Source organism: Rissa tridactyla, chromosome 3 (assembly GCF_028500815.1).
Source record: "Rissa tridactyla isolate bRisTri1 chromosome 3, bRisTri1.patW.cur.20221130, whole genome shotgun sequence".
Taxonomy (NCBI): domain Eukaryota; kingdom Metazoa; phylum Chordata; class Aves; order Charadriiformes; family Laridae; genus Rissa; species Rissa tridactyla.
In genome coordinates, this window is record NC_071468.1 from 123,865,281 (window position 1) to 123,889,647 (window position 24,367).

The 24,367-nt window shown below is 49.9% G+C and overlaps 1 protein-coding gene across 1 annotated transcript in view; it reads left to right on the top strand.

The window, feature by feature from the left end:
- The first annotated feature begins 226 nt into the window (after positions 1-226).
- The window catches only part of XKR6 (XK related 6), a 207,129-nt gene continuing 182,988 nt past the window's right edge, over positions 227-24,367 (top strand). Inside the window, exon 1 of the mRNA XM_054197416.1 lies at positions 227-963. Coding sequence (XP_054053391.1) covers positions 227-963 — 737 coding nt within the window. The remainder of the gene's footprint in view (positions 964-24,367) is intronic.

The following is a 24,367-nucleotide window of genomic DNA, read 5'->3' on the forward strand; positions in this document are numbered from 1 at the left end:
GCCCCTCCGAGTGCGTCCCCCTGGGTCGCTGCCCCGCTCCGTCGCTAGGCGGCCCGTCCCGTCCCGTCCTGCGCGGGCGCGGAAGCGCCGCCCCCGGAAGCGGCGGGCGGGCAGGCGGGCGGGCGGCGGGTGGGGGGGTGCCGGCAGCGGGGACGGGGGGGGCAGAGCGAGCGAGCGCGCCCGGCGAAGGGGCCGGAGACGCGGCGGCGGCGGCGGCGGCAGCAAGATGGCGGCCAAGTCGGATGGCGGCGGCGGCGGCGGCGGCGGCGGGGTGGGCTTCGCCCAGCTGCACAACCTGGACGAGGCGGCGGCGGCGGCGGCGGCGGCGGGCGTCTGCGGCGGCGTCGGGGCAGCGGCGGCCGAGGGCGCGGAGGAGCCGGGCGGCAGCAGCTCCTTGCACATCTGCCACTGCTGCAACACGTCGTCGTGCTACTGGGGCTGCCGGAGCGCCTGCCTGCGGAGCCTCTTCGGGCGGGCGGCCGCCGCCGCCGCCGCCGAACCGCTGGCCCCGCGCCCCGCCGCCGAGGGGCCGCCGCGGGCGCCGGAGGCCGGCGAGGGGGTCGAGCGGCCGTGGCTGGACTGCCTGTGGATCGTGCTGGCGCTGCTGGTGCTGGTGGGGGACGTGGGGACGGACCTGTGGCTGGCGCTGCACCACTACGGCCGGCGGGACTACGTCTGGTGCGGCCTGACGCTGGCCTTCGTCCTGCTGCCCTCGGTGCTGGTGCAGATCCTCAGCTTCCGCTGGTTCGTGCAGGACTTCACGGGCGGCGGGCTGGGGGCCGTGCAGGGCCTCAGCAGCCGCGGGCCGCCCATGATGGGGGCCGTCGGCCGGCGGGGGGGACCCGCCGGCGGGGTAGGAGGAGCCGCCGGCACCGCCACCCCCGGGGCGCAGCGCCTCTGCAGGATCTCCGTCTGGGTCTGGCAGTCCGTCATCCACCTGCTGCAGATGGGGCAGGTCTGGAGGTAAGGGGGCGGCCGGGTGTCCCCCCCGCCGTGTGTCGCGTGTGTCCCCCCCCCCTCCCCGCCCGCCATCCCCCGGGGGTGGCCGGCAGCGCGTTGTCCGACATGGCGGGGGGTGCGGGTGTCGGTGCGTCCCGGGCGCGGGTCGCCGTCCCCTGGCTGAGGTGGGGCGGGCGGGCGTCGCTGCCGCATGGTGTGAGGGGGGTCGGTGTCCCCCGGCTGAGGTGGGGCGGGTGGGGGTCGTTGTCAGGTCGTGGTCTGAGGTGGACGTGCCTCAGTGCCACCTCACGGCCCAAGGTGGACGGGGGTCGGTGTCACCTCATGGTTGGAGGGGGTCAGTGTCCCCTGGCTGAGGTGGGGTGGATGGGGGTCGTTGTCAGCTCATGGTCCAAGGTAGACGTGGGTCAGTGTCACGTCATGGTTTGAGGTGGGTCAGTGTCCCCTGGCTAAGATGCGGTGGATAGAGATCACTGTCAGCTCGTGGTCCAATCTAGTCGTGGGTCACTGTCAGCTCATGGTCTGAGATGGACATGGGTCACTGTCACCTCATGGTTTGAGGTGGGTCAGTGTCCCCTGGCTGAGGTGGGGTGGATGGGGATCGCTGTCAGCTCATGGTCCAAGGTGGACGTGGGTCAGTGTCAGCTCGTGGCCTGAGATGGATGTGGGTCACTGTCACCTCATGGTCCAAGGTGGACATGGGTCAGTGTCAGCTCATGGTCTGAGATGGATGTGGGTCACTGTCACCTCATGGTCCAAGGTGGATGTTGGTTGCTGTCACCTCATGGTTTGAGGTAGGTCAGTGTCCCCTGGTTGAGGTGGAGCAGATGGGCATCACTGTCACCTCGTGGTTTGAGGCGGCTGGGGGTCGCTGTCCCTTGGCTGAAGTGGGGCCAGTGGGGGTCAGTGTCACCTCATGGTCTGAGGTGGACATGGGTCAGTGTCACCTCATGGTTTGAGGTGGAGGTGGGTCACTGTCCTCTGGCTGGTGTGGGATTGATGAGGGTCGCTGTCCCTTCATGGTTTGAGGTGGATCACTGTTCCCTGGCTGCAGTGGGGCTGATGGCGGTCAGTGTCATCTCGTGGTTTGAGGTGGATGTGGGTCAGCATCACCTCATGGTCCGAGGTGAATGTGGGTCATTGTCATTTCATGGTTTGAGGCAGAGGTGGGTCACTGTCCCCTGGCTGAGGTGGGGCGGATGAGGGTCGCTGTCAGCTCGTGGTCTGAGATGGATGTGAGTCAGTGTCACCTCGTGGTCTGAGCTGGTCGTGGTCAGTGCTGTGTCCCCCACATGGAGAAGGAGAAGAGATTCGGGGGTTACTCCCACTTTGGGTGAGGAGAGATTCCCACAAAATGAGGCTGTGGGGCTGAGGTGTGGGACATGGGGGTCGTTGTCACCCCATGGTCCACTGTGGATGTGGGTCAGTGCTCCCCTGGGTGGAGGAGGTGTGAGCCCCCGCCTTGTGCTGAGGGGACGTCCGAGGGGAAGAGAAGTTCCCCCGGAATGTGTCTGTGGGGCTGAGGTGGGAGGAGTGGGGTTTGTTGGTCCAAGCAGGATGTGGGTTGGTGCCCTCTATGTGGAGATTTGGGGTGACCCCTGTTTCACTGAGGAGAACCCCGAAGGGAGGAGAGGTGCCCCCCAAATGAGCATGTGGGGCTGGGGAGAGGGGAATGGGGAATGGGGGCTGCTGTCACCTCACAGCCTGGAGGGGACATGGGTCAGTCCCCCCCACGAGCATGGGGGCTGGAAAGGGTTCTTTCTCCGTGGGGCTGTACATGGTGCCTCAAGGATGGGGTGGCTCTTGTTGCCCCACAGCCATGGGGCAGGGCAGGGGGGGGAAGGATGGAGCTGCTCTTCCCGACAGGAGCTGGTGGGTGGGGGGACACCCCACGGGTGACAGCGTGGAGGCAGGCCCGGGGCTGGGGGTGACCCTCACACCGGCAGCGCTGCAGAGGGAGGTCCTGTGTCCCTGGGGAGGACATGTCCCACCACTCCCCTTCTGGAGATGGGGAGCCCCCACAGAAAGGCAGGGGCTGCTTCAGAAAGGGGGAGAAGACAGTGGACACCCCCCCCCGCCCCCGCTGGCTGCCGAGCGCTGGGATGTGCCATTTCCAGAGGGTCGGTGTCCTCTTGGCGTGGATCAAACCCCCCATAGATGATGAGGGGGTGAGGGTTGCATCCATCCCTGAGAATCTCTCCCCACACAGTGGAGGGGGAGATGCCCCCCCCAACCCGGCACCGAAGGAGCAGGTTGTGGGAGTGGAAAAACGCAGCCTGATGCTGTGGCTTTGGCAAAAGAAGAAACCTTCTCCTCCGGGGAGTGGGGACGGTGGTGGGGTTGCCGGTGTGAGGCTGAAGGTCAGGGATGGGGGCTGTTCCCCGCCAGCAGCTCCCGGGGTAGAGGGAGATGCTGGTCAGAGGAGGGTGTGGGAATAAAAAAAGCATCCTTTGGAGTGAGCTGAAAATTGCATTATCCTCCCCAAAAAAAGAGATGTGGGAGGGATTCTCCGGGATGAAAGCCTGTAGATGCAAACACTTCCAACAGAGATGTCGGTCTTACCGAAAGGGGTGTTGTAAGGACAACTGTGAAGAACCCGGCGTGGCCCAGAGTCCTCTGAGATGGGACGCCGGGTTAATAAGATGGAAGGGGTGGGAGATGTGGGTGACGGAGGGTGGAGGGAAGCCTCCGCGTTGTGTCGCGGGGTGCTGGATGCCCCCCTCCACCCCACGGATGGGTTAATACTGTAGGGAAGAGGCTGCAGATGGGGTTGGTTGGGTTTTTGTAGCTTTAAAAATAATCCTTGGGGAGAAGAAGGTGAATTTTTTTAAGGGGGGAGAAGGTGACGTGTCACGGGGAAGCGGTGGGAAGCCCTGGAGGGGCTCGCTGGAAGGGTTAATACCCCTGCGTTGGTATTTCCCAGATAGAATTAAAAGGGGCAAAAATAAGCTCGCTGATGGATTTTAGGAATTTTTTTTGGGTGGGAGAAAAGATGAAGGGGAAGGCAGAATGTGGTGGCTGATGGGGAGGTCCTTCTCTTTTTCGGCTAGAAGGGGTTAATTCTGCCGCCTAATGAAGAAGTGGCTGGAGTTAAGATGGAGACAGCATGGTTGAGCCTGGGGGAGGGCTGCGTGGGTGGAGGCAGGGGAGGGCCTTGACACCTCTTCTGAGGACACCGCTCTCTCCCCGGATAAAATGAATATACACATCAAAGATTTTTTTATTTTTTTTAAATTTTTTTTTTTTTATTATTTTTAAAGAAGCCGAGGGGGTGGAGGGGAGAGGATCTGCGTAGGAAGGGTGCGTGAAATGTATACCTAGGAAATCAGCCCGGGAGATCGGGCAGCGCAACAGCAAATACATATTTCTTCTGCATCTTCAATGTCATTTGCGTAGCGTTCAAAGCACATTTGTTCTTAACTTCTGCTTGGGGGTTTCTCCTATTTATTTATTTACATTATTTTTTTGTGGCTGAGATTTGGGCTGGGGGGTGGCGGGAGGGGGATGTCTGCGGGTGATGCGTGCCGGAATGATGAATTGGTCCGCGACCCTTTCTCCTGCTTCCCCTGGTACTCCCGACTGCTGAGCCCATCAGCAAAAGCAGTCCTCGATGCAGATGCTCCTCTGGCAAGTTGGATTTTTCCTTTCTTCCAGCCAGGCAAAACGAAATAATTGTGTTGAAACCCGGCATTTGCCAAAACACCCGCGCGCTTGAGTGAACAAGGTGGGGAGGGGGACACCAAAGCGATGCCAGCAGAGATGGAGGGGTGATTTTATTTATTTTTTTTACCCTCGTTAATACGAAGAAGCAAGGCGCAAGTTGCCCAGACTTTATTAATGCAGAGAAAAATGTTTGCTTCTGAGGTTGTGCAGGGCTGGGACTGCCGAAAAGGAGCTCTGCAGATCGGCTGGCGTTAGGTGAAATAAGGCAGCTTTCTCTCCTGTTGATCCCTAAATCCCACTAGCACACGGCTCCCGCTTTTTAAGGTACGACGGCGTGGAGCTGCCTCCCAGTATCTGACCAGAGCAAGAATTAACTTCATGGGATCCGTGGGCTAACCTCCACGAGGGTGTCTTTTTGCATTCCCACTGTAGCTATTGCCAACGCCATTAAAATTAATCTTGAATGCGGTGATGGGACTAATAGCGGAAAGCGCTGGTTTCGCGGTGTTCGCCTGCAGCTTAAATCGCTTGGTGCTGGGAAGAAGTTTATACGTGGGGGGGGGGGACAGAGGAGGAAGAAGACCCGGGACGATGTAAGTTCAGAAGGGGATGCAGCCAGCCCGGTTTCCTGCGTAATCGCGGAGACGGCGGGATGAAGCGTAATCGGGATCACATGGAGCGTAATCGGGATCGTGCGTTTGGTAGAGGCTGTTGTGGCTGTTGCTCAGCAGCTGGAAGCGAAGTCGTAGAGAATAGAGGGGGCAGATTAGTCTTACAGAAATCCTCGTCCGGAATTGCCGAGGGCTTTCGCTTCTTGGGAAGCTTTATTTCATCTGGGTTTTGATTTGGGGGGATAACACAATTCCTGTAGGGACTTTTCCTCAGCGTCGGGACAGCTTGCCAATAAGATGATGAATAAATAACATTTCACAGCAGAAATATAAACATACATCGGGCTCTTATTTTAGCAAGACCCTCTCTTCATTTTGTCAGGATTGTGGGAGAAGTAGCTGGTTGTTTTTTGAGCAATCATCTGGGTGGGGGCTTTGTCTTCTGTTCGTGTCCTCTGTTGTCCTATTCAGAGAGTGAATCGTGACCAGGCAGGAGTGCTGGGGGGGTGGGTGTGTGCGCAATGCAAGTACTTTATCATATTCCTGATTTTTTTTGTGGCTGTTTTTTTTGCTCTGCTGACAGCCTAAGGCTGTGTTAATACTGCCTGCCTATAGCGGCTGCTGGAAAGAAAGTATGCATATACATTGTAAAAACATGTGTGTGCATACGCATATAGGTGTGTATATATATATATTCTTGCTTGAAGTAGTACGATTTCAAATGGCATTGAGACTGATAAAGCTCAGGTCCTGATTTTTTTTACCGTTATAAATCTGCAGTTTTCGCCTTTTCTTTTAAATCTCCTAGATTACCTTGAAGACTAGAACAATTCAGCCAGACTATCCAGAAAGGAAAGGATGCCAGCCGGGGCACGTCACGCTCGCTATTGAGCCACTGCCCTCGCTGGGAGCTGCAGAAGGGCTCTTCATTGAGGAGGGATGTTGCAGTGCTGTGGTTTTGCTGGAAACAGGCTGAAAGCGGGTCGGCCGTCAGAGCTTGCCAGGGCTGTTGCTTTCGCTGAAGCCATTCAGCTGTATAAATTGAGGAGACTTGAAGTTTTCGTGTCTTGGGTAGTTGCGCAAGTTGTATTAATGGCAATTAAGAGCAGAACTTCTGTGTCTGATGTCCCTTTCTTTAACCTCTGTTGGAAGTGGGTTAGTGGGTCGTGGTTGCTGTCCTGGAGTACAAGGGTTAGAGTATAAAGTATGATCCTTTGCGTCACGGCGTGCTATTAAAGAAAACATTATTGGATTCCATTGGATTAACAGTATGTGGAGTTTGAGCTAAAATGAATGCTGATCAGCTGGAAATCGCTCTTGTGTCTGTTAAACTGTCAGTAACGGTAAGTTTCGTGACTTGACTGTACTATGTTTGCGGCTTTTGTTTTTCAAACTGATTTGAATACCTATTTAGAAGAAAAACACTCTGTGAAAAAACAACCAAACAACCCAGAACAACCCTTGTCACTGTTCTGACATTAAAAACACCTTGTGTTTGTGTGTGGTTAAAAGAAAAATTCCTAAAATCTAGGCGAAGACTTGATATCTTGTTTATTAGTGGAAAGACCAAATCTATGAGTTGTTCAGCTTTTGGCACGCCTGGAGGTGGAAGGAGATGAATCAATGGGTTTAAATGGAATATGTGGTATTTAATGACTACGTGATGAGTGGGCTTAGGCTCTACTAAAATACTTTGTTCTGGGATGAACTGTGAGTTAAATACATCCTACTTCAGATAGTTTAGATACAGAGGCAGCTACAACTCTTAAGATATCTACCCAAGTCCCTTGAAGTGGGAGACATCTGCTTGTCAAATGACAGATGAGCGAGAAGCTGCTGACCTAACACTGCCTCCTTGTCTTGGTTTGGGATGTTCAGCTCTGTAGAGCCTTTCTGTAAATTTACTGCCTGCCCTGGCACACTCGGAATATTTTTTTCAGCTTTTTCTGGTTAGCTTGTCTGGCAGCTAAGTTTTTCCCTTTAGCCAAGTTTTAACAGCTTGCTTTTATAGTATGGAGTTTTGTCAGCTTTTGACAAGTTGGCAGAGGGAAGACATTCTGGGATAGATGATAAATATGTTCTCCCTACAAAATCAGGTCTGGGGTATAATTTTTTTTTTTTTTCCCCCAGCGAGGTGGTTCTCCCTTCCCAAAACCGTACCCGTTCTGCCCCCATTTCTAAGAATTTTCTGCAGTATCTCTGTAGGGAAGTGTCAGGCTGCGGGCGTAGAGGTCCAAAGACATTGAATCGGAAGTGCAAGGCAGGTAGGTTCTGTGCGTGGGAAAATAATCATCATCACAATAACAAAAAAGGCTTTATCACTTGAGTAGGGTCTCCATTGGTTGCGAGGTGGTGGTGAGGCTCGGTGTCTTGTTGAGTGCTACCCACTAGAGGGGGTCAAACCACAGATGTTGAAGCAGATCTGCTGTGCCAGCCTTGGGAGGGCAGAGTTTTCTCCAAATCTTTTCATGGGAGAAGTAACTGCTGCCCTGACCTGGTGGGAACTCGCCTTCCTATGCAATTCAGCATTCCTGCAGTGACGGCGTGGCTTGGGTAGGTGGATGAGTGGGATTGGGAGGAGGGACTGGAGTTTGGTTTGCTCTTGGAGGTGGGGATTGTGTTGAGGAAGAGCCATGTGGGCACAAGGTGCCCTGTGGGTAAGGTGGTCCTGCAGTGACAGCAGCTCATCACCTCTCCACCAGGGTGTGTGGGGAGAGGGAAGGGGAAGCAGAAATGCTTTGGTGACCTGACTGTGTTCTTTCTGGAACCAGCATGAAGTTTCCATGGCTTTCAAGGTGAGGACACTGGTGCTAGGTATTTTCAAGAGACCATCTCCAAGGCCAGCCTGGGTGGAGCTTTGAGCAACCTGGTCTGCTGGGAGGTGTCCCTGCCCATGGCAGGGGGGTTGGAACTAGATGATCTTTAAGGTCCCTTCCAACCTAAACAATTCCATGACTCTATAAGGGCAGAAGGCTGCTTTGAAGCTGGGTTGCAGGCTGCTTTCTTAAATGCTGCTACCTGCATGGTCTTTGACCAGAATGTCCCTTTTCAGTTGCTCAGGCTTCATGGTGAAGTCTAGGACACAGTCGTGCCTTTTCTTCCAAGTACCCCATGGCTTCATCTCTAATGCCAGCGGCAACCTGAAAGTGCCTCTCCTGGTGGAGGGAAGGCAGGGTGCCAAGGGAAGGAGGAAAGATGGCTCACCTTTATTTTTATGTTAAAATCATAAGCTCTCTATTTTCCGCCTTTCTAGACACTTCCATTTTGCTTTTAGCTGCATTGAGCTAAGCTTTATTCCTTGCAGTGGTTCTCCTCTCAGTACAAATGTAGGTTATTCAGGGAGCATTTCCTTTAATGAAAAGGATGGAGGTAGAACTGATGGTGATAAAGCATCTCTTTGGAGGAGAGCTGCTTTCGCTGTCTTGAGACTGCAAGGAACAGAAATTGGACGTCAAACGTGTAATTTTCCTTGGGGAATGAAGGCGAGCCTATGGAGGAGTCTGGATCCCTCGCAGAACTTCTCCCTGTACTTTCATTTTGCTTTATTTCCCTGGAATCCTGACTTGATTTTTAGCACCTCGCTGTCACGAAAATCAGTGGTAGTATAAGCCAGTGTTTTAACACCTGAAAGCTTTTAGGCAGGAGGACCTATGAATCAGAGTAATGCTTTGCTATAGCTAGAGATAAAATTAAATTGTAATTAAAGGCATAATAAGCAAATAACATGTGCCAGATACTGTTACTTCATTGACCCACCCTCTTCTGATGTGCTGGGATTCAGGCTGATGCCTTAGTCTGCTACGACTGCTTTAGGGCACCTGAGATGCTTTTCCAAACCGGATCCCCAAAAAATGGGGAAAGAGCTTTCCTGGGGTGACGGATCTTTAGAAAATCCTCAAACCTGGCAGCAGTCTGGCGGTGGGAGGAACAGCTTGCATTTCTAACCCTGTTGAGCAGAACAGGGTGACCTTTGCAGGCAGATCAACAGGCACATCCCATGTCCTTGGGGAGTGGTGGTGCCCGCAGTGTCAAGGATGCTCCAAAAATCTCTTGGGTTGCGGGACTGAGCATTTGGCTGTGTCCCAGGATGGCTGGCAGCATCCCGCTGCAGCTCCCCATGGCTGGATTTTTATTTTATTAGTTTTGCAACTCCCCCCGCTCTGGGAATTTCTACTGCCCACCACCCTATATTCCAGTTTCAGCCTACGTTTGGTTATACCTAAAGGGAGGCCTACAGGGAAGATGGGGAGGGACTCTTGATCAGGGAGTAGAGGGATAGGACAAGGGGGAACAGTTTTAAGCTGAAAGAGAGGAGATTTAGATGAGATATGAGGAAGAAATTCTTTGCTGTGATGGTGGTGAGCCCCTGGCCCAGGTTGCCCAGAGAAGCTGTGGCTGCCCCATCCCTGGAGGGGTTCAAGGCCAGGTTGGCCGGGGCTTGGAGCAACCTGGTCTGGTGGGAGGTGTCCCTGCCCAGGGCAGGGGGGTGGCACTGGATGATCTTCAAGGTCCCTTCTAACCTGAACCATTCGGTGATTCTATGATATGTATCTGCTGTAGCGTAGGAGCTACGTTTGTGTTGCTCAGGAGGAGTCTCAGGAGGTGCTATTTGTCCGCCCTTGGTCAAATCTGACCCATGGGCTGAGTACTCCATTTAAAGTATGCACATGCTTGGATGGCTAAGCTATGTGTCTGTGTCTGCTTTCCTTATTTCAGTATAAATGGATGTGTTATTCCTTCCTTCAGCGTCTTGAAGCCCTAGCTGAACCAGCAGCCCTGTTAGAGCAAAATCAGATCTTGGCCAAGAGACAAAAAATAGAGCGAAAGGCAATCTTAAATGTGTCCCCAAAACCATAACAGGACCTGAAGACTGTGCTTCTCCTCACGTCTCCTTTCTTCTGAAATCTGTGAGAGCTCAGGTTCACCTATGAAATATTCACAGTCTGTCCTTAAGTGACTTCAGCCGCACGGAAGATCTTTTGCAGAATTGGCAGCTTTGCTGAAACCTCCTGCGTTCAAGCCCAGAGCCTTTATCGCGCCGACCTCCTCTTCCTCCGCTCCACTCTGCCTGCATGGTTGCACGTTAGGATGCTTTGGTTGGATGCGGAGGCTCTTGAGGATTTTTGCGTCCCGAATAAATACCTGTGTGTTGTATCCCCTTTTGCACAGGATGGGGTGAGGGAATAGGCATGTCCTCACTTGTCCCCAAACCCCATGGGAAATCGGACTAAGCCAGGAGTGAATCATAAATGCTGCCTCAGTGCCCTGCCGGAGATGGTCTGTGAACGGGGACTATGGAAAACAAGCCTGTTTTGAACAGGCTTAAATTAACACTGCAGAGGTCTGCGCTCGTGCTGGAAAAACTCAGTAGGCTGTTGTGCTTTATCACCCTTTCTACCTTTGCAGGTCATCTTGAGGCGGGAAAAAATTTGCCGTAAAACCCCCACCACTTCGGCAGAACTCTTATTAAAAACTCCTCAGGAGCCACAGTGCAAAAGGCTCGGGCACCTGGAGCTGCCTTTATCACCTTTCTAATTAAACCGGCAGAAAAAACAAATCAAACCCAAGCGACAGAGAAGCCTGACCAGCTGCCGGAGCCTCCTGCAGCTTGTGGGTCTCGCCCCATGGGGTTTTCTATAGGGCAGCAGTGGGGCAGGGGTGCCGGGCCGTGCTTCTGCTTGCACGATGGGCTTCACAGCTCTCTCCCAAGAACAAAGGAGTGATGTCCTTTCAGTGGGGTGGCTCAGGTTTGTCTGCTAAAGCAGAGGGGTGACAGGTATCCCTGCGAGTTTGCAGAGGTTTCCAGTGTCTGGGAAAAAAATCACAATTTCCCGGTTTCTATTGTGAAAGAAGAACAGTTTAACTCTTCGTGCTTGGTTTTCCCCCCCCGCCAGGCAGTCCCGGATGATAGGACTGGCAGTAATGCGTTGCCTGACGTACTGAACACAGAAGACAGCAGTAAAGCACCAGGAGTGGTTTTCGGTTTGGGATTGGAATTCATCCCAGTTATGTCTAAGTGAGGGAAAAAAGAGCAACGGAGGCCGATGTTGTTGAAGTAAAAATTGTAAAGAGTGGTATAAGCAGAAGGCATTTAAATAATGTAAACAGTCTGGCATGGGAGGAAGGATGGGAGGCATTCCAGAAACAAAGGGAAAATAGTTTTAAAACATGGCTAAAAATATACTAACTCTTGAATTCCAGAGATTATCTCAATTAGCGCTTTTTCAATATATCTTTACAACAGAATTGTAGGAGTTCACAAAAGATAATGGAGGCTATGAGATACGGGGAAGTGATATTAATTTGTTTAATTAAAAGGATGAAGGGCTCCCTAAAATAAGATTCACTTATCTTCTGTCGCAGGGAAGAACGAGGTTATATTCAGAAAACAGCGTCTTGTAGCGTTGTAATGTGGAGAAAACGTGGCGAGAGCCGGGGCTGGGAGCAGGAGCCCCCTTCTTCAGCCTCAGCGTTGCTCGCTCAGTGACTTTCGATGGCAAATCCCTTCCCGTGGGATTAAATGCGCTATTAGAGCAAAAATGGTGTGATTTTACATTTCCGAGAGGATTTTGTTTGATGTTAAAGTGTGGGTGTCAGGAGGATGGGGCCAGGCTCTTCTCAGTGGTGCCCGGGGACAGGACAAGGGGTAACGGGCACAAACTCAAGCATAGGAAGTTCCACCTAAACATGAGGAGGAACTTCTTTGCTGTGAGGGTGGCAGAGCCCTGGCACAGGCTGCCCAGAGAGGTGGGGGAGTCTCCATCTCTGGAGACATTCCAACCCCGCCTGGAGGCGTTCCTGTGCCACCTGCTCTGGGTGACCCTGCTCTGGCCGGGGGTTGGACGGGATGATCTCCAGAGGGCCCTTCCAACACCGGCCAGTCTGTGATTCTCTTTGGGAAGCAGAAATTGGACATTGTCCTTCAATAAAAAAAAATAAATGATATAATTCAGTCATCAGAGCTTTCAGGTGCAAGCAAACCCACTTTTAACTGGGTTTCTGTATGCGTGGAGCTGTGCATGTATGTGCTTGATGTCCTCTTTGGCTTTGGAGGCATGCTGGCATGTGTCAGAATTTATGTCCAGCCTCAGCTCTGCATATACATCCCTTGGCGTGGGGGAGAAGCCTGCATTTATATCCAGCCGTGTTTTAAGACGTGTAGGGGGAGGCATTAGGGGCCGGGGGGAGAGAAGACCCTCATGCCAGATCTAAATTAAATTAGCCCCCCGGATGTATATTAAAATGTTAAGTAGCACTAAGCTCCGTATCCCAGCTCAGCAATATTTCGAGGCACTTTATTGCTTTAATGGAGGGATAAAATAGAACCTGCAATTATAGTAATTTTTTCTAATTGAATATTTTGCTTTATTCTTTCCCTTTCAAAGCATGACTGTAAGTACTAGCCTTCATAAAGCTTTGGAAATATTTATACTTTCCCTTTCTGGCAAGGGGTGTAAATACGCTTTATCTTGGGCAGACCGTTTCAGTCCCTCGTGGCTGGGGAGCAGAACAGCTCTGGAAAGCGGTGGGCAATAAATATTTCCCTGCTCGTTTTAACCATCTTGCCGTTATCACTGGAAATACCAGTTTCCCATCTGGTAGAGAGGGGAACGCGGTGTTACGGGTTAAATGCTTTTTGTCACTGTGCGTGGGCTTGACGTGATTTTTGTCAGGTGTCTTTTTAATTAATTTATTGTCCGCGCACGGCTAGTGCTCGACAGCTACAGCCAGTCTTTTATCCCCCGGCCACCTTCTGCGCGGGTGGACGAGATCCTTCATTTCTGCCCCTTAGGCTGGATTTGGGGAGGAGGATCCAGAAAAGCACCTTCTGGATCTTGCTTGAGCAAGACGTAAATGGCAGGAAAAAGCAAAAACTGAAGGGCAGGCGAGGTTCTTCTCGCCCAGAACCGTTTGAGACTGGTGGGGCAGCGATGCTGACAATAGGGATTGGGAATTCAACTTGAATTGCTGATGGTATAATTGGGTGTTGATGGAGGTCTTTAAAGTAGCCATTTTCAGTAATGCAAAATGCCAGCTTTTCAAACATAAGTTCCTACCTCCAGCTCAAGCCTCAAGCAGGCACAAAAATGCAGATAAATTAACATAATAATTGTGTTGTGCATCCTCTGTGCTGAATATCTGGTTTAAAGAGGGAGATTTCCTGATACTTCCTCCGTGCGTACACCCGTGATGGGATGCTATCAGTTTTACGCTGTTGCAATAGCTGTCTTCTCGTCTAAAGGGGACTTTTGATCCAATAAACTGCTTATCTCGTGTAGTTGTCCTTTCATCTAGCGTGGGTGGTGTGTGACGGCTGATTGAAGGCGCAGTATTGTGGTTCGTCTATGAATATTAATTAGGAATGGAAATAATTTGGAACAGCGTGCACCGAGGACTCTCGAAGCACTGACTGCAGAAATGCGTCTGTTCCTCCCTCGCGGGAGGCACGGCTGGGAGTCCTCTCCCAGGGAAGATACGAGCTCACGTTGGGGTGTGAAGTCACCATATACAGGCTGTTGAGCCAACATGATGACTTGATGACGTAGCGGAGAGGTTGCTGCGATGCTTTTGTTTCCCAAAGAAAGAAGAAATGGTTTCTTTGGGGAAAAGCCGCAGCAGACTCAACTCATGAGTCTGATGCTCATGAGTTGGAGCATCTCATGAGCTGATGCTCATCTCACGAGCATCAGACCCAGAGCGGGAGCCGGAGGTTGAGGCTTTTGCATCGGCACATGGCTGTGTCGAAAGGCAGCGCGATAAAATTGCGCGCCCTTCTTTTTGTCAAGGATGTGCTTTTCTCCTGAATGCTTAATCTTGCCTTAGTCCTTGTCAGCCCTGTTCCGTTGTCATGTGTTGATGTGAATGGATCGTACCACCGGGAAAGGCTCCAGCCCCAAATCTGATGCAGCCTGCTTTTGGATGGTGGGTGAGCCCCTCCATGGGTCCATCTCGTTGCTTTCCTCTGCTTCAGGTTGTTCCCTTGAATAAAACACCCACAAAAAAGGAAGACATTTTCCACAGAAGGAAATTTTTCACTCTGAGGGTGGTGAGCCCCTGTCCCAGGTTGCCCAGAGAAGCTGTGGCTGCCCCATCCCTGGAGGGGTTCAAGGCCAGGCTGGGGCTTGGAGCAACCTGGGCTGGTGGGAGGTGTCCCTGCCCAGGGCAGGGGGTTGGAACTAGATGGTCTTTAAGGTCCCTTCCAACCCAAACCATTCTGTGATTCTATGATTCTGTCAAAGTTCTACCATGTGCACTCATCAAGTGTAGAGCCCTCTGTCTCACCTGCTGGGAACTCGCCTTCAAGGTCCATGTCTTCACTTGTGGAGTAATGGCAGGATTTGTCCTCTGGCCCTGAGGTGGGCTAGCATAGCGTGGCTGTTTCTGTTGTGTTAAGGTTTCTTGGCTTTCAGGAGGGGGTGGCTGCCTCCAGCCTGAGTGATGCCAAGGAGCTGCTGGGGTGAAGACTGGTAGGTCATGGCCAAAATTGTGCCAAGGGTGATCCCATCGCAATTGAGCTGCAGAGGCTGCAGTGTCCTAATGTACAAGGAGGAGCCCAGAAGGATGCAACACTTTTGGAAGTGAAATATTCCCCTTAGGGTTAATTTTTATTTTCTTATGATAATATGTGAGGTTTTTTTCCCCAGGTGATGAAGGTGTATCAGAGTCTCTAGCAAAATGGAGAAACCCTGGCCCAGGTTTCCCAGAGAGGAGGTGGCTGCCCCATCCCTGGAAACATCCCAGGCCAGGTTGGACGGGGCTCTGAGCAACCTGGTCTAGTTGAAGATGTCCATGTCCATGCCCATGGCAGGGGGATTGGACCAGGTGGCCTTTAAAGGTCCCTTCCCACCCAAACCATACTGTGATTCTATGAAAAACCACTTCTAGCTTTTGGATGTGGCCACATAGTTCTCCTGTTTGGGTCTAAATTTGTATTATGGCCCATATGTGTGGTCCAGTAGTGGAGCCCAGATCCCTTCATTGGATTAGATTGTAAATGTCACCTTTGGGGGATTTATATTCAGTGGGTCTCTTGAGTATTAATGCTTAAAGGTGAGTGATGGAGAAATGCCTAGGCATGTCCATCTAGCTGAGACCCAAACGCTGGTGTCCTTGTAAGCCCACCCGGCAGATGCTGATGGGGGAGGACGTGGTTCATCACTCCCGCAGCTTTCTACAGCGTGCTTTGCTCCGCAGTGGGGACCCGGTGGGATTAAGCTGGGACCATCCTGGGAGCACAGGACAGGCAGCGAGCCAAGAAACGTGCACTTCTGGGGTCACCCATCTTCACCCAGACCCAGCTCAACTTAATTTGTGGGCTGCTTTTTTTTTTTTTTTTTAAAGCAATCTGAGTAATTAGCTGATTTACTTTAAAACTCCTTAGAGCCCTTAAAAAAAAAAAAAAAAAAGCAGTCGTTTAAAAATGGGTTGATTATTCCGCTTTCTTCAAAGCAGGGTATTGGGAAAAGCTGTCTCCTGCAGGCGTGTTCCTCTCCCAGCTCATGGGCACTCCAGGGGTGGCACCATGTGTCACCCGCGCTCGGTGTCACAAATGGCTCGCCTCGGCGTGCCACTTGCTTACAGCGGGACGTGATGGCTGTCAGAGGGGGATCATCTCCATCTGTGGGTCGTGTTTGGTGTTTTGCTCCGTTCCCGGCGTGGCTGGGTGAGGTCTTTGAACCGGCACGGGCTTTGCTTTTTCAATTCTGCGCTTTAGATCTGGGATAATAAAACATCAAAGTGAACCGTACTGTTGTGGATACGGGAAAATCAGGACACCCGGTAGGACTTCAGGGAGTAATAAATTTGTTCTATATTTAATCTCATATTTATCGCAGTGTCAGTATGAGACCACTTCATTTTACTACTTTAACTGTATCTAAGAATAACCGAATACTTGAAATATTGAAAAAGTGGCTAATACCTGGTGGTGGCTGATGGGATCCAGCTTTAATAGTTATTGATTGGTTTCACAAAGCTCCCAGTATTATTGCGTCTTAGCTACTGTATGTTGGGAACTAAAAACTGTATGTTGGGAGTTAAAAACTGTATGTTGGGAGGAAAAAACCTATCAATTATTTAAGATTAGATGTAATTATAGATTTTCAACTTAATTATCCTTCAGTAGTTGAATACAGGCAGGACTTCAGGTGTCATTTACAATTTTGCCAAAAAATTATGGTTGATCTGCTGCAGTTTTATGGTGGGAAAACCTTGGCAGCCCAAAGTTCCAATGTTCTCAAGCATTTCCACAGCTGCTCTAAAGTTGGTGTTTCCCTAATTGGGACGGGAATGCCAGTTTGAAGTCTGCTTGTCAGACGATGAACCCAAGAGACAATTGAACCCCGTAGGGATGCTCTTATTGCTTGGTCCTTCCTGGTAGTGTCCCGTATCTCAGAACGTACAGGAGAGTCTGCAGAGGTGGGCTGGAAAAAAAACATATATTCTCATAAGAAAAATAAAAATTAGCCCTAAGTAAATGGAGTATTTTCCTTTTAAAAAATCAGGAGAACAAAAAATAAGATTAAACTCTGCTTTTTGGTACTGAAACTTTGCCTGGATAACCTAGCATTTACCTGAATAATCCCTCCATCAGTGTGCTTCAAAGCACCACCTTAATTGATGCTTTACTACTGTTTGTGCAGAGCATGTTTTTAGTCTTTGTTTTACTGCTCTGGAGTTTAATAATTCCATTTATGAAAACTTTTTTTTTCTTTTTTCCCCCCTGGTATGGCTTGTTGCACAATTAGAGCTTCGTTAAAGGCTCTCATTATTTTTGCTTGTTGTGATCAAGCTCTGCCTGGAACGAACCACTGAATTTTCTGTTTGAACACGCAGATCTCACCGTAATTCCCTGCTGCTCTTTTAACCAGGAACCGGCTCTTTGCAGTTGCTGGGAAGTGACCAATTTTTTAGCAGTGAGGGCAAATTATTTCTGACCCTTGTATTTTTCTTGTTGGTATATAACTGTGTTCTCAGAGAAAAAAAAAAAAGCTACTACAATTATCGGGAGCTACATAACTGCAGCAGGGAGTTTGAATTCGGGATTCAAGTTTAATTTCTGATGCTTTGCTGACTTCTCTGCCTGGGACTGGATTATTTTTCCCTTTCTTTCAGGGGATTAGGGGATTTGTAAACCAGCACTCCTAACAAAGGCGTCTAAAAAAAAAAAACTAGGAAGGTTCTGGTGGTTGGGATCCGGTGCTGGGTTATTGTGCGCTTCTGTGAAGTTATTGCTTGTGAAGGACCGCAGCCCTCAAACAACGTACTTATTCTTCCCTAGCAAAGAATTAAAACACACATATTTAGACTGGATATTTTGCCTAGCATTGACCCTTACGGTCAACGGAAGGGTTCTTGCCTTGCTAACACTTTCCACTGGGTATAGTATTAATTCGTTGTGCGAATTAACTGGAGACTAAACTTCATTAGGCTGCCATTATCATTGCATGTGTGTTCTTCCTCTCCTAAATCCGCAGCGAAAACATCTGTTAGTCACTCAAAATAGAAAGCCTGCGTCCTTAGGAGCAATTTCACCATCAAAAAAAAAAAAAAAAAAGTGGATTTTTACTCATTAGGCTCAAAGAGCAGTCACTCTTAAAGAAATTTATTTTTCTTCCGATCCCTTTTCCAGGAGGAAACCTGTCAGTAAGACGGTCTCTGTTAGCTGTAACTGCAAGTTTACGTTTGTGTTTGCAGGTGTGGTTTTGCAGTATCTCTCAAAAACTCGGAGATGGGCAATGTCCTCCTCCCATCTTCTGTTTTCTGCTCTTTACCCATTTTCCTTCTGTAGGACTGCATTTGGCTTGGAAGGTACTGTTGTTTTCTTCAGCAGTACTGCTCAGGTAGGTCAAAGTGTTTTATTTGGACTCTTACCTGTTCCCAAACCTGGGGTTTCTGTGTAATCGGTGCATTGAATGCGTGTGGTCGTTATTTTTTTCTAAACCCAGCATCTCCAGGGTTGGGCTACTTGCTGTACTTATGGAACTGAGTGGCAGAAACCAGCAAACAGCAACATTTTTTGTTTGTTTCTTTTGTTTTTTAAATTTTCAGTATTTTCTTTGTTCCATGCAGACTTTGTTGGGTCACCTAAGAAATTTGCTAGGGCAGCTTCAAGCTGTCCCTGCCTGACTCTCCTGCTCTTGGAGCATCACCTGCTAGGGTTTCATCTGGCCATTGACCCTCATGAAGTTTCAGGTTTTTGGAGCTTCAGTACCTTCCCCTTATTTACCTCAAATGCAGAAGCAGTACCTGGCAGCTGCCCACACCCCAGTAGCCCATCTGAGCCCAGCCAGCTCCTCCAGCAGACAGCCAGGTGAGAACTAGTGGTAGTCAAAGGAAGAAAAACATAACATCATAATTTCTTCGCCAAAGAGAGTCTTCAAAGTCCCAAACAGAAGCTTGAACACCAGCAAACAGTGCTGCAGCCTTGCTAGCCCGACTTTTCCACCCTAACTAGTCCTGGCTTGGGTCTTCAGCAGGCTTTCATAGAATCATGGAATGGTTTGGGTTGGAAGGGAGCATAAAGATCATCCCTTTCCAGCCCCCTTGCCCTGGGCAGGGACACCTCCCACCAGACCAGGTTGCTCCAAGCCCTGTCCAACCTGGCCTTGAACCCCTCCAGGGATGGGGCAGCCACAGCTTCTCTGGGACCTGGGGCTCACCACCCTCACAGTGAAGAATTTCTTCCTGATATCTCATCTAAATCTTCCCTCTTTCAGTTTGAAACCGTTCCCCCTCGTCCTGTCACTACTTCCCTTACACTTGGGGGAGTGTAACTCCACAGGTGATAAGTTTTGAAGTGTCAGAGGCTGAGAAGCTCATAGTGATTTAAGTTAAAGAGGCATTCATTGCAGGAGAAGTCATTTAGGGTTGTCTTCCTACCAATAATGAAGAACTAGCTGAGAAGAGACCAACAAAAGAGAAGGTTCATAATAGAAATGCAACTTAAAAGCCTGACAAATTAAGGCCGGTTTTACTGAAAGTGCTGTTTACGTGCTATATTAGATTTCGGAAAAGCACATTCGTAGGAGCAGGGAATGACCATGAAAATTTACCATCCCAAACATAAAATTTGCTCATGCATCCTTTGCTCGATGATTCTAATGATAACGCTGAAATGACTTTATTTGCCCGTTAAAGGATATATATTACTCTTCCTAATCATATGAGTAGAATTATAAAAAGAAATTTCTCCTTTAAATTAGGCTGTTTACCCAGCTCTGTGGAGTAGCTATTATTTTCCCCTATGTACCGTCTCCGCAGACCACAGCAATGGGGCTGATCTGCAGACGCGAAGAGTTAAAACCCTCTGGATTCCGTCAGCAAAGACAGATTTTGTTGGTTTATGGTCTCATGCTTCCCGCTCCCCCCCCACAGGAGTTCTGTTATCTGATAAGATCTTATCTCCTTGGGTCAGACCAGTGGGATTATCTAAATGAGGCTGTTTTGCTACCCCGTCCTTCCCGACTTAGCGATGGGTTTTGTTGCTCTGCCTTGGCTTTGATGGGGACCCGTTCCTGGGGTGTCCTGCAGTCGTTTGATCGTGAATTAAAGAAATAACTCTACGTCCTGAATGGATCAGGGCTCTGGGTGATGGGGATGAGTAGCTTATTGTGCAGGGCTCCCTGTGATCTGTAATGACTGCCCGAGTTCAAGGAAGAAATCACAAAGAAGCGTCAACGTTTGGTGTTTTTAATGGAGTTCCAATTTGAGCATAAAATACCTTTTGTTGTTGTTTGAACCCTACCAGTTATTGAAAGGAGTTTACAATGCTTGAAAGAGCTTTTCTGGAGGTATAGGAAAGTGCAACTGAAGCATTTGTATCTTCGGAGATCTCAGGCCAAAAACGCTGTGCGGCTCGTTATCGTGTTTTTGATGGCAAACAGAAAAGAGCACAGGTGGCCTGGGAAAAGGCGTTGGATCCGGGCAGGTGCGTCGTGGTTTTCCTCCAGGTTATCATGCCGTCATCTGGCATTTGTGACTTCGAAAGTTCCTGAGCAGGAGGTGGCATGTGTTTAATAGCCCGTGATGAATGCCTTAGTCCTCTGAGGGTTTTTGAAGTTTGGCAAAATTTTCTGCAGTGCTGTGGAGAAAAATTTTGCTTCACTTGGCGTTTCCTCACTGCTTTGATTAGGGAGGTTCCCACGTAAGGACGTGAATTCTGAAGGTTTGAAACTCTTTTCCTGCAAAAATCAAGAATGGCACAATTACAGCTGGGGTTTTTTTTCATGCAAATTCATGTGTGCAACAGGGATCTCATTCCATCACCTGAGCTTTAGACACAGTACATTATGGTGAAAGAGCTCAAACCAGTGAGGTGAGTTTCTGCCCCTTTCAGAGGCAGAAAATACCTATGGAAGAAGTACCTTTCCATAGATTAATTGTGGATACTCTTATTTTTGAGTGGAGCAAAATACTGCATGTTACAAAGTCAGTTTTCCAGCCTCTCTGGAATGTGGATATGGAGGACCAAGTATTTTCCTGGTGGCATATCAACAGGGTAATGTCAGTTGAGAATTTGTCTTACATTGAAAAGATTTGAAGATCCCTGCGGTTTCTAGGGTTTGTTTGTGCAGTATCTTCTGGCTGGAGTTAGCACCAGGACTACGGTCAGGTGAGGAGCTGGGTTGCATACCACAGTGAAGAAAATTTGGAAAACTTGGGTTCGTTTTAGATATTTTTATTAGGTAATTACGTTTTGTGTGTGTTGGCCTTTAGGAATGTATATGGAGAAAGTACTTTTTCACTGTTGGAGTTTTTTAGCGTGAATGCATTACTTTGCAGTTGAAGTGTGTTTTAGTGTGAAGGGTTTCACAGGTGAGATTGCCTTAGCAAATGCCCGCGCTCTCCGCAACTGCTGCAAAGAGAGCCGAGCACCTTTCGGGAGGTGGGAAACCCAGCTCTGGAAACAGGACACAGGCATTGTAACACCCCCTCAGGACCTGATACCACCTGGGATGCATGTACTGATGAACAGGGTACCCGGCGTGATTTTACACAGGGATCACAGAATCACAGAATGGTGGGGGTTGGCAGGGCCCTCTGGAGATCATCCCGTCCAACCCCCTGCCAGAGCAGGGTCACCCAGAGCAGGTGGCACAGGAACACGTCCAGGTGGGGTTGGAATGTCTCCAGAGACGGAGACTCCCCCACCTCTCTGGGCAGCCTGTGCCAGGGCTCTGCCACCCTCACAGCAAAGAAGTTCCTCCTCATGTTGAGATGGAGCTTCCCATGTTCGAGTTTGTGCCTGTTACCCCTTGTCCTGTCCCCGGGCACCACTGAGAAGAGCCTGGCCCCATCCTCCTGACACCCACCCTTTAGATGTTGATGTGCATTGATGAGATCCCCTTTGAGTTTTCTCTTCTTCAGGCTAAACAGACCCAGGTCTCTCAGAGATGCCATGGCATGAAACCAGGAATAGCTTCAGAAGCAAAGATGGGTTCTCAGCTGAGTCATTATGTTGTGGCTTCTCTCATTTTTATCATTTTTTTGTCTTTTGGAGTACTCGCAGCAGGGTCTAGCGAGAATTTGGTCCTCACTGATTTTGCTGCATCAGGTTATGATCCCAGCTGCAAGATATACAGCTTTATTTGAAGAAAAATCATAGAATCATAGAATGGTTTAGGTCAGAAGGGACCTTAAAGATGATCCAGTTCCACCCCCTGCCCTGGGCAGGGACACCTCCCACCAGCCCAGGTTGCTCCAAGCCCCGGCCAACCTGGCCTTGAACCCCTCCAGGGATGGGGCAGCCACAGCTTCTCTGGGCAACCTGGGCCAGGGGCTCACCACCCTCAGAGTGAAAAATTTCTTCCTCATATCTCATCTAAATCTCCCCTCTTTCAGTGTAAAACCCTTCCCCCTCGTCCTGTGGCTCCCCTCCCTGCTCCAGAGTCCCTCCCCAGCTTTCCTGGAGCCCCTTTAGGGACTGGCAGGGGCTGGGAGGTCTCCGCGGAGCCTTCTCTTCTCCAGGCTGAACCCCCCCAGCTCTCTCAGCCTGTCCTCCCAGCAGAGGGGCTCCAGCCCTCCCAGCATCTCCGGGGCCTCCTCTGGCCCCGCTCCAACAGCTCCGTGTCTCTCCTGTGCCGAGGCCCCAGCGCTGGAGGCAGCACTGCAGGGGGGTCTCCCCCGAGCGCAGCAGAGGGGCAGAATCCCCCCCTCGCCCTGCTGCCCACGCTGCTGGGGATGCAGCCCAGGCTGCGGGGGGTTTCTGGGCTGCCAGCGCACGGTGCCGGCTCCTGTGGAGCTTCTCATCCACCAACGTCCTGGAAGAGGGGAAGCAGTGAGAAGGGAGCGTGGGCGTCACAAGAAGATATGTTGGCTAAATACTTTCTGGGAGGCTACCAAGTGGTGTAATAACTAATCTCAAAGGTGACAGCTGTTTTAGAAAGAAAAGCTTGTTTCTGATTTCAGCTTCTAGATAACGTGGTTTGGCTCGTGCCTTGGAGCTGTCAGTGCAAGAGAGGGTCAGGAAGAAGGTGAAGGGCTGCTGGATGAATTGAGGTGTATCAAAGCTTCAACAAGTGGCAGTGTGAAATCTCGTGTGGCGTTCTTCTGAATTCATAAGAGCAGGAACAGAGCGAAAAAGCAGTTGAATTCAATACCTAGAGAGCTTTCTGTGATCCTGCTGTGTAGGAAGGAAAATTCCAAGTAGCTCCAGCCTGTCCATATTGTGTAGTTAATAGTGCTCTCCCATTAAAATAACCTATTTTTTTAAAACAGAAATGAATCTGTAGGACTCTTTGCTGAGGTTTACTTGGTGCATAAACTTTCTATGTCTCTTTCCGCTCTTCTTTCCTTGTTTTTTATCATATTTTATGTTTCTGACCAGCCTCCTCTTGCATTTCCCACGGGACACTGACAGTGATACTGCTGCTTTCGAGGTTCGTTTGCAGTGAGCACAAGCTGCAGATCTCATCTGAAACATGAAATTATCCACTGCATGATGCCTTCTCAGCCCTCCGGAGAGCCTGGCCGTCCCCTGGTACCCCAGCCCACCCCTGCTAATCCACCTGCTCTGTCTGAGCGCTGAGCAGATCTGGATCCCATGGAGATTTTTCATCTCCAGCAAGACTGCAAGCCACGGACCTCGTGTTCTCCGGGATGTGAGCAGAGTGTAATATTGATTATAATGCTTACTGTAGTTATTTATGACATTCATTAGCAGGGAAGAGATGAGAGACTATCTTACTGTATTAAGTTGTCCCAGAGACACCTAGATAGTAAATAATAAATAAACAATCGACGATGGAGTAGAACTGGTGGAAAGCTGGGACGGTCAATGTAAGGATCTACCAGCCAGCCTTTTTAAATTAATAATGTGCAGATTCAGTGTGGTTATTACTTTCTGTGGCTGGTAATGCTATATTAAGGGGCCTAAGTGACTGAAGATGTATCTTGACTGAGCTAATTGAGGTCCATCTCGAGATGGCCATCTTCCTCTCTGCTGCACGGCACCGGGACTTTGAATACATGTCTCCACAGGATTTCACCCAGTGATAAAAACCTCAAAACTGATATTTCGCCGTAAACATACGCTTCTTCTAACAAAGCAAAGATCTCGCTAGAATGATTAATGTCCCTGAAGTGGGGATTTGTTGGAAAAGGGTGGTAAAACCCGGAGCAGCGCAAGGGTATTTCCCTGTGCTGTTCACTTAATTTCCTTCTAGTTTACCACCAAATAGACCTTTCGTTATCGCAAGAGAGAGATGAATGTCTGTGCGCAGGCATGGGATTGGAGAATTTTCTGACTTTACTGGTTATCGTGGACATTTACCCAACATTCAGCTTCTACTGGAGGCTTTTGAACCCAGAACTGGCACAGGGCCCAATACTGCAGCCGTGTTGCCCTATTTTATAAGAAAAACAAAGCTTACCGTTTGGCCAAAGGGGCCTCAGAAAGAGCTCAGTGACAGGAATGGCAGGAGGACTAGTTGAAGGCAGCTGAACTGAAAGCAGGGAAGAGTGGCCAAACTTTTTTGGCTGATCTTAGTTGTATTAACTATTAAAAAAACCACCAAACAAACTTGCATTAACGCTTTACCTTAAGCAGCCGTGACTCATAAATGAAGCCGTTCAGCTCCGTGTTCACAGTGTAAACCACTGGAGATGTATTTAAAGCAATAAACTCTGTAGTTGCA